This window comes from Heloderma suspectum, chromosome 11, assembly GCF_057233095.1.
Source record: "Heloderma suspectum isolate Gila_16-S chromosome 11, 16-S_ref, whole genome shotgun sequence".
Lineage (NCBI taxonomy): Eukaryota > Metazoa > Chordata > Lepidosauria > Squamata > Helodermatidae > Heloderma > Heloderma suspectum.
This window is the reverse complement of record NC_139468.1, coordinates 14,107,172-14,122,325: the sequence shown is the minus strand read 5'-3', so window position 1 is coordinate 14,122,325 and position 15,154 is coordinate 14,107,172. Positions and strand designations below refer to the sequence as shown.

Sequence of the window (15,154 nt, the reverse complement as noted above, 5' to 3'; positions counted from 1 at the left end):
TGTACTTTGAATAAAGTATTTTTATGGTTTTTAATTTTTGTGAACTGCCCAGAGAGCTTCAGCGATGGGGCAGTGTAGAAATATAATAAAAGAATGAAATACATGAAATGAAAACAGTTGGGATAGGCAAACTGGTGACAACTTTGCTTGGTACTGGTTGCTTCTGGTATTGTTTAATATTACAGCACAGCAGTATTTTATTTCCCTCTGTTGCCTTTTGATGTATATTTTTAGCCTGCATAGATAAAATATTTTCAGATATTTCCGTATATTTTAATCTTCACCAGTTTGCCTATCCCAACCATTCAATCACTACCCATGGCTACTGGTCAGGATGGCTAGAGGTCTCCATGATCAGAGGCAGCATGCCACTGCATACCGGTCACTGGGGACCAGCCATGGGGAAAGGGGATTGCCAGCTTATCCTGCTGCTCGTGGGCTTTCGTAGAGGCCTCTGCTTTTGCCACTGTGGGAAAGAGGATGCTGGATTCGATAGGCCTGTGGTCTGATCTAGCAGAGCTCTTCTGAAGTCCGAATGACTTCATCTGTGGTGCCGGAGTGCCTGACCTCAGCCTGACTCACATCACCAGCTCAAAGTTCCAGCTCCCCAGAGGGATATCTCCCTTTTCTAGGAACCTCCTTATTCACGCTCTGGAATGAGCTTTCTTTGCCAGTGAAATTAGGTCAACATGCTGTCCTCATTCCTTAGGAACATAAGAAGCTGTCTTCTACTGAGTCAGACTTACTCCTTCAGAGACACAACCGTCCCCTTCCACCACCCACCCCCATCTCCCGGTGGATCCTGCTTGCTCGGCAGACAGGGCCTCTCCTATGCTCCAGACTCTAGAGCAACACTTCTGCCCGCACACACAGGATCTCCATTTCACATGTCAAATATCGCCTTGCCATCCATACCTGCTGTTTTGACATCGGATGAAATAGGAGGAACCCTTTCGAGAGAACGAAAATACAGTTACGAACCAGGATAGTGCACAAGTCAACACAGGTAGCGTCCCTATGGCAGGCAGATCCCAGGAGCCAGAACACATCAGCAACGGTGATTGCTCTGTTTACACGTGCGATGATCCTGTGATTAACAGCCCTTGGGCTTCATGCAGCCTCTAATTTTGTTTGCATGCTCAAGGGATGAATCAGAGGCTAAAGTGACCTAAAATGGAACCAACAAACCCTAGGGAGATTGGATTCTCAACCCCACCTCTCTTCCAGCCTGGGATAAACCATCACGGAAACACAACTGCAGGACTGTCTTAGCTGTGGTGGATAGGGCTCAGAGCTCCAGAGAGAAACATAGGGTCTTGAGAAAGACTCAGAATTGTCAGCAAAGTGTCAGCATTGGTGATAGGCAAATTCCCCTTGGCTCAGTTCTGAATTCACTCAGTATTTCTGAGCTTTCTCAGCGAGTGTTCAGAGAATGCTTTTCTGTTCTCTCCTGGCTTGTAGTGTTGGTGCTGCACAATGATGGGGCCATATGCATATATGTTATAGTATTGCTCACACACACACACACAGTGGTGAAGGGGTAAATTTGGAAATGCAGGAGCTCATTGTGACAGTCTCCAAAGGCTGTCCAAAAATTTCAGGCAGTTGTGTCGATCCATATCAACAAACTAGTTCTAGGAGTTTTCATCTCCACCAGGAGCAGGTCTTTGGTAAAGCAAATGGGTCTTAACTGCCCATTCAAGGCCAAGCCACCCCCAAAATATTTTGCATTATAACAAGGAGCAATATATTGTTGCTTGGAAAATTCATTCCCCCCACAGCTACAGTGAGGATCACAGCTAAGCTCAGAGGGAACAGGGAATTCTGAGGGGGGTGGCAGATGACATCAGAGTCCCTGCTAATGAAAAAGTGCCGGGGCTGCATCCCTGCGAGCCTGCCTCCACTGCACACACACCTCTGCCAGCATAATTGCAGTTCTTAACATAGCCATGGAGGAGACCAGCTGGGAATTTCAACCCCGTCTATTCCCCCACTGACCAAAACATAAAATAAAAAGCCCACCTGAAAATGAGAAAGGGCTTTAGATCTGGACGGGGACAGCAAACCCCTGGTTGCAGAAAACAGTCCAGAAAATTGACCCCAAAACAGACAAGCCAAGTGGGACCTGTAACAAAGTGTTGCAGTGAAATCTCACCCACAACTGGGCTCCAGCCAGCCAGGCCCTGCTCCAAGGTCCTATAAGCCTTCCACAACCTCTGCCTTCCCGATGACTTGGACTACAACTCCCATCCTCCACAGCCAGTATGCAGACCAATCCCCCTCAACACACACACACTCATTCTATTTTTCTTTTACCATTCTGAGGCCCAGTAATAATACCTAATAATAATACCTAGTAATTCCTAATAATCCCTAATAATAATAATACCTAATAATACCATTCTGAGGCCCAGTAATAATACCTAGTGTTTGCATACCAGACACTGATGTCATCTCTCTCTCCACCCCCACAGACAGCTCAGAATTCCCATTTTACTCTGAAATGCGATTCTCACAGTAGCTGGGGGGTGGGGGGATGAATTTTCCCCATGACAATATGTTGGTCCCTGTTGTAATGCAAAGTATTTGGGATCTTGAATGGGCTTGGATGGGTCTTGGTCTTGAATGGGCAATTGAGACCCGTGAGTTTTACCAAAGACCTGCTCCTAGCGGAGGTAGAGCTGCTAGAATTGGTCTGTTGATATGAATCCACCCTGCTACCCGAATGTTTGGACTCTCCTTGGAGGGCGTGGCTGTGGGGATTGTCACGATGAACACCTGCACTTTCAAATCTACCACTACACCAGAGAGACCACTGCCCTGGTCATCCTATCAGTAATATGTAAAGCAGCCTTCTACAACCTGGCGCCTTCCAGATGTGTTGGACTACAACTCCCACCATCCCCAGCCAGCATGGGTGTTGTAGTCCAACACATCTGGAGGGCACCAGGTTGGAGAAGGGATCTCTTGAAACCTTCTGTTCCCAGTGATGGGAGATGTGATGGGAGGGAGGTCCTGCATTCTACTTTACAGAGCACCATCCTTTGTTTGAAGGCATCCTCTATGTGAAGGGCTGTCCAGTCCAAGTCTGGTTTAAAGATGACCAGGGAGCTATAATTAAGGGACTAGAAATTAAGTTATATGAGGAAAGAATAAGGGAACTGGGCATGCTTAACCTTGAGAAGAGAAGACTTGTGGGGACGGATATGACAGAACTTGTCAAGTCCCTAAAGGTACTTGTCACACAGACAGGGCAACAACCTGTTCTCTATCATCCAAGCCTGTAGGACATGAAATAATGGGCTTTAGTTATAGGGAGGCAGATTTTGGCTGAAATGCAGGGAAAACATTTTAATTCTAACTTTCTAAAACAATGGAACCAACTACCTAGGGAGGTGGTGGGCTCTCCATCACTGGACGTATTCAAGCTACGGATGTCAGTCATTTCAAAATCTGACCCTTTGGGGGCCTGGCTCAGCTTGCATTCACAAGCCAAGCCACAGTTTTTCCCCAGAATCTGGGAAACATTTTCAGCTTTTTAAAAAAAAAAAAAAAAATCTTGTAAATAGAGAGAATTTGCGCAACTTTCTATTTACAAGGGTGGGAAAAAACAGGAAATCCATGAGCTGGCCTGATTCAATGCAAATCGAGCTGGGCCAGCTTGCAGGGAAGCTAGCCAGAGTCCGTGGGGCCAAGCTGATGAAAGCTCAGCAAATTCCATCCCTCCGGATAGATTCCTCCAACATCCCTAATTCAAGCTGAGATGGGACAGCCATCTGCCAGGGATGCTTTAAACTGGATTCCTGCACTGAGCAGAGGGTTGGACTCGGTGGTATAAATGATCCCTTCTAACTCTGTGATTCTAAAGATAATGAACCCGAAGTAAGGAGCGCAGCAGCCTTGAAATTGCCCGGCAATAGTTAGCCCCTGGAGAACAACAGACTGAGAAGGCCAGTGCACAGCTCACCAGGTCACAGTCTCCCCTGCTGTGGTGACATGCATTCTTTTGCTATTTAAATTATAGATATAATGACTAAATTTGCATCTATGCCTATAAATTACCACATGCAAAATATTATGTAAATCTGTGTCCTTTTTTGTCCTCTGTTTTTTTGGCAATGCATAAGCGGCCACACTCAGAAGGGGACAGGAGCAGAACATGAAGCCCGATGCAACATATAAACCAGTTAAATCTATAAACCACAGTTACTGAGCACAGACCAATTTGGCTGCAATGGGACCAAATTGGCTCCCGTCCATTAACTCCAGGGTGTTTGTTTTTTAATTGGTCTGTGGGTTAGGGTCTGCCTTTTAGGGGCAATTGCTTGAAAGGGCTAATGCAATCATTTATTATTTTCTGAGAAACAATGTCCATTAGTTCCTCCTTCTCTGAGGAGAGGGCAGGGGGAGAGAGGATATGGATGGTGCAGAGAAAGACTGGAAGGGACTAAGTAGAGCCTGCAAGTTTATCCAAGATTTCATTTCTGGCGAGTGCTGCTTGCTCATGACATCAGTTCTGGTATTTCCAATCCCTGAGGGAAAAGCAGGGGAAGGGGGAAGAGAGACAGACAGAAAGAAAGAGAGAGAGAGAGAGAGAGAGAGAGAGAGAAGGGGGGGGGAGAATAAATGGGAAAATGGCACACAATGGTACAAATTTCTTCAGGGTCCTAAAAGCTGCACTGTCGTTTGGCTGGAAGTTTTGCTCGCCAGCGCCTTGTTCCAGGGCCGGAGGAAACCAGTGGCCCATCTACGCCTTCCTGACTGTGCTTGGCTTGGCCTCGGAGTGTCTCCCTCTTCTCTTTGCTTGAGCTGGCTCCATTCCTTCCCCACCCCCCAGGCGTCTGAGCTGAGAATTGGAAGCAGCAGGGGGAAAATAAATTAAAACACGGTCAGAGTTTAAAGATACAAGATCCTCTGGTAACTTTGCTTTCAACAGGCTGACTCCCTGTGTTGTGAGAGAACGCAGCGCTCCGATGGCTAGAAGTTTCAGGATGGAAGACAGAGCGTGTTCCTGGCCTTCTACTGCTTTGCCTCCCGTTTTTCACAGAGGGAAAAGAGAGACATGCTTCTAATATGACCCCCCACCACCACTTTCTTCTCACAATGCAGGTCATTTGGGGAGCCCAGGCTCAGTCCTGGGGCAGTCTATGAGGCAAATCTACATAGCAAGGTCAAAAGGCAGACAGAGGTCTGTCCAAAGCAGAGTTGGGCAATTTGTGGCCCTCCAGATGTTTTTGCCTACAACTCCCATCAGCCCTAGCCAGTATACCCAATGGTGAGGGATCATGGAGTTGTTGGCCAAAACATCTGGAGGACCACAGGTTGCCCATTCCAGGTCTAAGGCAAAGCTGAGGTCAAGCATAGGTGAGCAGTCCAAAACAAGCACAAACCAAGGAGCAGGGTCTTACCAGGAGCCTGGGGAGGGGGGCAGTCAGCAGCACAAGAGTCAGTCCAAACAAGAAGCAAGGTCAGGAAAGCAACCATGCCATGTTTGTTGACAAGCTGACCACCATTTGGGTGGCCTGGGGCAACTTGTTTGTTTGTTTGTTTGTTTGTTTGTTGACAAGCTGGTCCTGCCCCCATCCATGGTTTCCTCCGGGTCCACCAGTGTTGTAGGTTGCAAGGTATTGCAAGCTGAAAGGAAGGTGTTGTTCCAGCAGCTAGCAGGTCTCAACTGAAGATCTGTATAGCCCGGTGTCCCAGCCCAGACCCAGGTGTAGCTACAAACCGTCCATCTAAGCTTCAGAGTCTGCCTACTTCTGAGAAGACCCTTGCTCTCAAATTGACCTTTACTCTTGAGGAGCCTAGTCGTTTGGGGCCCTGAGGCATGCACTTAGCCTCCAACTAGCAGCCTGTGCCTGCCCCTTTTGGCGCCAGTGCTCTCTCAAGCTGGGCAGTGTCTCAGCTGCCTCCTCTGACACCATAGGTGAGGCATGTTCCTCAGAGCTCCAATCCTGTGCTGGCTCCAGGTTTTTGAGGGCCCTTGGGCAAGGCAGCCTCAGTGGGCCCTATGCAGAAAATCTGCTGCTACAGCATCCCTGACTGTAATTTTGGTTTGGGCGCTATGCTATGGGGCAAGGGGGAAAAAAATGTTCCATCATCTATGTGAATGCACTTCAGATATTTGAAGATGGCTATCATACTGCCTCTTAATTGCCTCTTCCATCTTTTGTCATAGGGCATGTTTCCCGGTTCCCTCATCATCTTTGTCAGCCTCCACTGAATATGTTCCAGCGTAGGGATGTACGAAAGTCACTTACCTTTTAACGAAATTTGATTTGAGGTGGGCGGGAGGCGCTCTGTCCCTCCCCCCGAAATTCTGGCTGGGGGGGAGGCACTCCATCCCTCCCCCCAAAAATTCTGGCTGGGGGGGAGGCGCTCCGTCCATCCCCCCCCGAATCCTGGCCGGCCGGGTCCGTAAATGGTGGCGGCCGTAGCCGCCGCCGTTTGCGTCCCTGGAGTCAGCCATGATAGGCTACGTAAATGTTTACGTAGCCTATCACGGCTGAGTAAAAAAAAAACACGTGCATACGCAAATGGCGGCGCCCATGGGCGCCGCCATTTGCATATGCGCTTTTTTTTTTTTTTTACTCAGCCATGATAGGCTACGTAAACATTTACATAGCCTATCACGGTATTTTTTAAAAATCTAGCCGTGATAGGCTACGTAAATCTTTACGTAGCCTATCACGTTTTTGTTTTGTTTGTTTTTTACCGGAAATGGCGGCAGCAGCAGCCAGTCTGAAGACCGGCCACCGCCGCTGCCGAACTGCCGTCGAACCGCCGCCGCAGCCACCGCCGCCAGGAAGATTCGCCCAAGGTAAGTCCCGTCCCGGGGGGGCGGGGGGATGGCAGACCATTTCGCCACCGATTTCGGGGGCTGAATGTGCTGGCATTCGGCCTCCCCGAGATTCGTGGCGAAATTCTCTGACATCCCTAGTTCTAGGCTGTCATTGGATAATAGGGACAACTCTGACGCTTCCAGACACTAGGGGGCGATAGAAAATGTGTTTCATCAACAGCTACTTCATGCGTTCATCCCTCTTCTTGTCTGATCACTTTCTTTTTCCTGCCCCTCCCACTTCCTCTTCCTTCTTCCTCTGCCTTTGCAGCAAGCAACATGTGTCTTTCTCCCTGAAGGAAGGAAGTATCTATATCTCATGCCTTCACTCACTTATACCTTTTTTGTGAACTGCCCAGAGAGCTTCGGCTATTGGGAGGTATAGAAATGGAATGGAATGAAGGAGTGAAGGAATGAATGAATGAGTAACAAATACTCATGCACCCAGATTTAATGGTTGCTTGTAGTTAAACAGTGTCAGGTAGCATTATCTGGCCATGTTTATAAAAGCACTAATAAAGTAAGTTGTTTTGAATGCCTTCTAAACTGGCTCTAGCCTGCGTTTATTTCCTCTAATACTAAATGCTGTGTTGCCACACTTGCCCTATATAAGGCAACTGTGTTGTAAGCCACACTAGTCTTTCCAGCAGTTGTCAGTATCCTTCTTAATCTGTGGTGCTCAGAACTGGACAAATGTAATGACTACTGTTCATGATGGCAGTATATTAGCTCCAGTATGAGGGGCAGAATGTCTCTGTATGCCAGTTGCTGGGATCACGCACAGCAGGGTGCTGTTGCATCCATGCCCTGCTGGCGGGCTTCCCAAGGATGTGTCTACTTGGCTACTGTGCACAGAAAATGCTGGATGATAGGCCTTTGATCTAATCCAGCATGGCTCTTCCTATGTTCTGATGAGTGAACATAGAGAAGCATCCCTTTGTGGAAGGACAACAGTTGTGACACCATTTGGGTGGCCTGTGGCAATTTGCTTGTTTGTTGACTCACATGCTTAGACACAGTTCTTTTCAGTTTTAGCAGGGGCAGACTTCCACAAGGAGTTCTTCCACCCTAGAGCAAACCAGCAGACTCCCTTGCCCTGAGGGCCACACTGAGGGCCACACTGGAGGGCCACACTGGAGGGCCACTGCCATCTGATGTCAGTCTCCAGCAATGCCTCAGTGACAGCAAGCTCTTCTGAGAAGCCCATCCAGGAGTGGGGCAGAATGGGGGCGAGGCTTGGTTTCTCTAGCGCATCAAAGACTGAAAGGCCACAAATCAGACCTAGTTGGCTGGGCAGAATTCAGTGCATTGAATTCTGCTTGGCGATGGTGGAAGTGGTGGATTCTTAGTAGCAGGGAGATGTTTGCTGATGCAATCGACTTTGACCCAGACATTAAAGTTTTGAGAGCCTCTGTCACGAAAGGTGCAGATAGCTATGAATTTGGGCTCTATGAAATCATGTTTAGGAAATTCTGGTCCGATGCCAACATTCACAGAAGAATGTTCGATAAACAAGCCAGCTATGTTAATTCCTCAAATCCCTTCAGGCTACAGTAGCATATTCATTGATGCTGAACTCGATCCTTCATGATGGCTGATCTCCCTTGTTTCCTGTATCCCGAAGGTACAATCTTCAAATTCCATTCGGAGAACAAACCACACACCTGGGTGCAATATTTCTTCTGTGTGCAGCCAGGCAGTTTCCATCTCAAGTAGCTTCAAAGCAAAACAAACACCAAACAGGGCTACCTTCAAAACTGAGATAACATCAGGGACAGAGCTGCATCCATTGAGACTATGGCCCACAAATAAAAGAAAGAGAAGGCCCTATCATCATCCCGCCTTTTTCCCAGTACTGGGACTCGAGGCGGCTTTACAGCTTGTACAGTTAAAACATATAAATAGAAATATACAAAAGTTAAAAATCTAATTATATCATCAATAATATTAAAATTGTATAAAATATCAGAATTTAAAAGACAACAACAGTATAAACAATAGTACCAATCCATCCTATTCTCACAGGTCCAGACTACCTATCCCCAAAGGCCTGCCAGAACAAAAAAGTTTTTGCCTGCCTGCAGAAACATACCAAAGTGCCACTTTCGCCTCCCTGGGAAGGGAGTTCCGGAGCCTTGGGGCAGCCACCGATAAGGCCCTCTCCCACGTTCCCTATTCACAACCACACATGGCAGGCCAGTAACATAGGAACCTTTTTCCTGTGGTGCAACTCCACATCTCTGCAGTATGTTCATGAATACAGAAGCCAGCCAGGTGGGTCTTCCCCTTCCAATCAGGAAGTGATCAGTTGGGAAAGAGATGTGAGATCAGCCCAACCATGTGGTCTCCTTATTAAGAACATACAAAGAGCCCTGCTGGATCAAACTAGATACCAATGTAGTCCAGGACTCTGTTCCCACAGTGCTCAACCAAGATATGTGTTTTCTTTCTTTCTTTCTTTCTTTCTTTCTTTCTTTCTTTCTTTCTTTCGTTTAATACTGCCAATAGCCAAAGCTCTCTGGGCACTTCACAAAAATTAAACCCACAAAGTGCAGCATAAAGCAATATAAAATATGAAAGCTTAAAACCACAATAGAACAGTACAACCAGAACAAAACCTAGCAACAATGCAGAGATTTAAAATACAGATTTCAAACACCAAAGCTAAAAGGCCAAAATGCCTGGGAAAATAAAAAGGTCTTCACCTGGTGCTGGAAGGAGCACAACGTAGGCACCAGGCAAACCTCTCTAAGGAACTCATTCCACAGCCACAGGGCCACAGCACTCAAGGCCCTCTTCCTGGTAGCCACCCACCTCACTCCCTTTGGCAGGGGCTCATGGAGAAGGACTGCTGAGGATGATCTTAGGGTCCAGGCACGCACATATGGGAGGAGGCAATCCTTCAGATAACCTGGCCCCAAGCCATTCAGGGCTTTGAATGTTAATACCAGCACTCTGAATCAGGCCCAGAAATGGACTGGCAGCCAGTGCAGCTGGAAAAGTACGGGTGTAATGTGATCTCGTTGGCCACTGGGAAGCCCACAAGCAGGACACGAGTGCAAGAGCACCCTCCTCTTCATGTTCCCCATAGACTGAGATTCAGAGGCATGCTGACTCTTATGTTGGAGGTGCTAAGGCCATCAGGACTAGTAGCCATGGATAGCCTTCTCCTCCCTGAATTTGTCTAACTCCCTTTTAAAGCCACCCAAATTGGTGGCCATCACTACATTTTGTGGTAGCAAATTGGTGCTTAGCCATCAAATCTGTTGGGTCCTTTGAGCGTTTCTTCCAAAGACTCAGCAACCCCTAGGGACCCAATTCCCTCCACTGCCTCTCCCCTTTCCCCTTCCCCTTTCCTCCAAGGGGGAAAAAAATCACACTGTGGGAAAGGGGGATAATGTAGCCGGGCAACAGTAGAGGGCACCACTGAAAACAGGAGAGGCATACTGAGACTGGCCACCTTCCCAAAAGCAAGCAATGGGAGTGAGAACTGGTCCAAGCTGACCGAGAAGTGTAAGTATGGACACAAATGAGTAAATACAGGAAGCTGCCTTACCCTGAGTCAGACCTTTGGTCTATCTAGCCCAGCATTGTTGACACTGACTGGCAGCAGCTCTCCAGGGTTTCAGGCAGGAGTTTTTCTTGCCCTACCTGGAGATGTCGGGGATCGAACCTGGGACCTTCTGCATGCAAAGCAGGGGCTCTGCCACTGAGCCACAGTTGGTCCTTATCATCCCCCTACCTAAAATCTTACCATTGTTTAAGGCAGAGTCCAGTATAAATTACAAATCCCACGCATGCTGAGCTCTGTTTACTGTGTGCGTATAAGCTAAGCACTTCATTTTGCACGGAGAAGATACTGACCTGTCAGAGGTTACTTCCTCTGCCTTTTCTTTTTAACATGGATTGATGAAACGTAAGAAAAGTTTCTGAACTTTAGTGTACTCTGTTAGCACTGTTTCAGGATGTTTTGTTATTCCCTGAATGAGGATTTTGCTCTGAATCATTCTCCTTTTCAAACAGTCTGGTCTAGATGCTTTAAAACACAGACGCATGCACAACCCACTGGAGAAGCTGACATTGTAAAACTGGATGGTTCTTAGGACCCTGCGTAGCAAACGCTCACAAGGGGTCCTGAAACTTCCCAACATTTTTCAGAGCTTGTTGCTTATTCATTCAGGTCAGGAGCAAAGCTGTCCCAGGGAACGGGAGGGAAACCGAAGCAGCAATGTGAAAGAAAAGAACGAGAGAGAAAACATTCCCAAGGAAAAACTTCCCCAGACACTTCTGAGTTATAAAGCCTTCTTCTTCGCTAATTCGTCTCCTTCCCAAGCTGGACATGAAGCTTGCACAAGACGCCCAGAGCAGCTTAAAAGAAGCCAGGAATGGACAGAGTTGAGATTTATTCGCCTAAGGAAGAAGGCAAGGCGGTGAAGAAAAGAGAAGTGCGAACGGCTGCAAGAGAACCCCCGGGCTGCTTTTCTGCAATTTCCCCTCCAAAAAAAATCCCTCGAGGTTGACCCCTTTGATCCTGACAGCACCATGACATCTCACGGCTTCTGGGATCTGTGGGCTTTGATGGGCTTTGGCATTTTCCTGCTGGTCCATGGGCAACATCCCCAGGGCGGCAACGCAGATAGCGGCCACTGGAGGCAGATGATTCAGTGGGAGAACAATGGCAGACTGTACAGCCTTCTGAACTCGGGCTCAGAGTATGTGCCGGCCAGCCAGGTGAGGGCAGACAGCAGCACGAGGGTCATGCTGGCTGATGCTGCCCCAAACGGAGGCAGAAGGGTTCCGGGGAATACCCGACGGCAGGCCCCCACTTTGCCAGTCAGGGCAGGGTCTGACACCATCCGAGGACAGACACGGCATCCGTTTGGCTTTGGACAAGTCCCCGACAACTGGAGGGATGGAGCCACTGGAGACGGCAGCTCCAGTTCTCAGCGGACCTGGTCACCTGCTGCTCGGCAGCGCCAGCTTGGCTCGTTGTCTTCCGCATCTTCCTCTGCCTTTTCGCACGCCTCATTTGGACAGCTCTACCCGCAGGCCACTTACCCTCAGCCACCGTATGTCAACCAGTATGAGACCTATGACCCGCAACAGGTGCCCCGTGCATATGACGAGAGCTACTCTTACTACCGCACCACAGGAACTGGAGGGGGCGCTGTGGCTGCAGCTGCCGCCAGCGCGGGAGTCATATACCCTTTCCAACCCAGGGTGAGATATGAGGAGTATGCAGAGGACCAGAGTCCTCACAGAGCACAAGGGTACTACCCCGCCCAGGAGAGACCCTACATGCCTGTACCCCAACAGCTTCCTCCTTCAGATGGCTTAGACAGAAGGTACTCGCACAGCCTCTATCATGACACTGGAACAAGCTATGACCAAAGTGTCCAGGACCCTTATGCAGCCACCCAGAACCAACAGTCCGTGGGCCAAGGGGTTCCTGTAGCAGACAACTTGCACATCAACCCAGGGTCTCCTGTGAATGGCGGCACCAGGTACGGGAATGAACCATGGGCGGGGCAATATCCTCCATTTCAGGATGTGCCAGCAGAGCCCTACATTCCTCCTCGCAGTGTGGAACCTCAGCCACCTTTCCGGCCCTTAGACCCCCATGGGGCCCCTAGGCCTGAGCCTTACCTTCCCATCCGGAATGCTGAGCCTCCCCAACTGATTCCAGAGAACCAAGGTGTTAACCAAGCCCGGGTGAGCGTGGGCAGCATCTACAGACCCAATCAGAATGGACGGGGTGAGTCGCTGGCCCCATTGGCTTCTGGGAGGGGGATGAGCAGTGCATTGTGGGGTGGTTCTGTGGCTTAGGCCCCCAGGGGGAAAGGTGAGTCGGGAAAGAACCCATGACTCCTTGCTTTGGCTTCCCTCCCACTCTTCTCAGGTAGTCCCACTAGAAAAACTCATATACTTCAGCAATGAGGAGAGGCTGTGCGTGGCTATGACGCCTAGAATGGGTGGTCCTACTGCACATCAGCACATCTCTGCCACCGTTTCCTGGAAGTATGAAACAGCTACTATGTAGTACAGGGTTTTGTGTCTCCTTCTGCTTTGGAGGCTGCACCATTAGCACTATATTATCAACAGTTCATGCCAAGCTGCTCAGAGGGGCTCTTAGCATTGCTTCCGGGAGAAAAAAAGAAATTTTATCTGAAATTGGGTGTGCAAAAGGAACCTAAGGGATGGAACATAGCTCAGTGGTAGAGCACCGGCTTTGCATGCAGAAGGTCCCTGGTCCGATCCCTGGCATCTCCATGCAGGGGGACTGGGAAAGAATCCTGCCTGCAACCCTGGAGAGCCATGGCTGCCAGTCAGTGTCGACAATACGGGGCTTGATGGACCAATGGGCTGACAGTAGAAGGCAGCTTCCTAAAAGGAACCTAAGGGTTGATTCATAATTTTGTGTGTGGCTTTTGCACATATGGGAGGTCCTTGCACATCGGCATACATAAAGAATCATAGAATCATAGGATAGTAGGGTTGGAAGGGGCCCATAAGACCACTGAGTCCAACCCCCTGCTCAATGCAGGAATCCAAGTCAGAGCATCCCTGACAGATGGCTGTCCAGCTTCATCTTGAATGCCTCCAGTGTGGGAGAGCCCACTATCTCCCTAGGTAATTGGTTCCATTGTCATATTGCTCCAAAAGTCAGGAAGTTTTTCCTGATGTTCAGCCGGAATCCAACTTCCTGTCACTTGAGCCCATGATTCCATGTCCTGCACTCTGGGATGATCGAGAAGAGATCAGCGTTCCTCTCTGTGGCAACCTTTCAAGTACTTGAAGAGTGCTATCCTATCTCCCCTCAGTCTTCTCTTCTCAAGGCTAAACATGCCCAGTTCTTTCAGTCTCTCCTCATAGGGCTTTGTTTCCAGTCCCCTGATCATCTTCATTGCCTTCCTCTGAACCCTCTCCAGTTTGTCCTTCTTAAAGTGTGGTGCCCAGAACTGGACACAGTAGTCAAGATGAGGCCTAAGCAGTGCTGAATAGAGGGGAACTAGTACTTCACATGATTTGGAAGCTATACTTCTATTAATGCAGCCCAAAATAGCATTTGCCTTTTTTTGCAGCCACATCACATTGGTGGCTCATATTCAGCTTGTGATCTACAACAATTCCAAGATTCCAAGAAAGCATAGGCTCAGTTCTGATGACCCTCCAAACTATGGTTCATATGATCATAAATGAGCCACACACTCGTGTGATCCTTCTCCCCACTCCCTCCTCGTGTTTGGTACACTACTTCCCTTTCAGTTTCCTGTTTAGCACTACCCACTGATTCCTGCAACATCCAAATTGGCAAACCATGGTTAGTGCTTGCCTTCCAAAGCAGGATCAGATACCATGGTTTGAATTGGGCTTCTGACTGTGTATTGGAGGTCAAGTGTTAACCATAGTTTACTAATTCAGCTGTCACAGCAAACTATGGTTAGCACTAAACAGGGAACTGGAAGGGAAACTGCACAGGAAAGGAGAAGAGAGGGCATAGAGGGCTCATAGCGCACTTCCAAGTGGGTCTCTCCCCAAGTGAGTCTCTTCCAAGTGGGTCTTGATGGGCTCATAGCTCACTTCTAAGTGGGCCTCACTTCCCAGTGGGCCTCTGAGTTCTCACCCATGGTCCCACCATGTTCCAGAATACATTCTAGAGGTCTATGTTACTACATCTACAAGCGATCCTGGTTTCAGTTCCCAGACAAGATTCTGTACCAGCATAAAGAGGAGTTACAACCTTTTTGTGGGAAGGGATGTAGCTCGGTAGGACACCTCATGCTTCACATGCAAAAAGTCCCCAGTTCAATGTGCGGCATCTCCAGATATTTATTGATCGATTTATATCCCACCTTTCCAACAGAAAGGGTGCTCAAGATGGCCAATAATAATAATAATAATAATAATAATAATAATAATAATAATAAAAAAAATAGAGGTTGAAAACAAAATCTTAATGAAAGCATCACATAAAAATAGACAGGACTGGGAAAGAGTCCTGCCTACAACCCGGATGAGGGGCTGCTGCCAGTCATTGTACTTCATGCACGGTGAGAATGACTTTATTTGCATACCACAAGGGTGTTGAATGACAGGCCCGTGGGTAGAATCTAGCCAGCCTGGGCTCCCCAGGGTTCCCCAGATAGCCACGCCCCTTCCCTTGGCCCCACCCCCTTCCTCCCGAGCAACAATGATTTCGTGGTTTCCTGGCTTTGGCATGTGCGTGCGTGCATGCCTGTGTGTGTGTTTGTGTCCCCGCCACCCATTCTGAAAGGTTGAAATGCCTCTCCTAAGGCTTAGTTGCTGGCAGTA

General features: G+C 48.5%; 1 protein-coding gene across 1 annotated transcript in view; it reads left to right on the top strand.

The window, feature by feature from the left end:
• The first annotated feature begins 10,997 nt into the window (after positions 1-10,997).
• The window catches only part of LOXL1 (lysyl oxidase like 1), a 28,289-nt gene continuing 24,132 nt past the window's right edge, over positions 10,998-15,154 (top strand). The window contains exon 1 of the mRNA XM_084816415.1: positions 10,998-12,596. Coding sequence (XP_084672541.1) covers positions 11,384-12,596 — 1,213 coding nt within the window. The 5' untranslated portion in view covers positions 10,998-11,383. The remainder of the gene's footprint in view (positions 12,597-15,154) is intronic.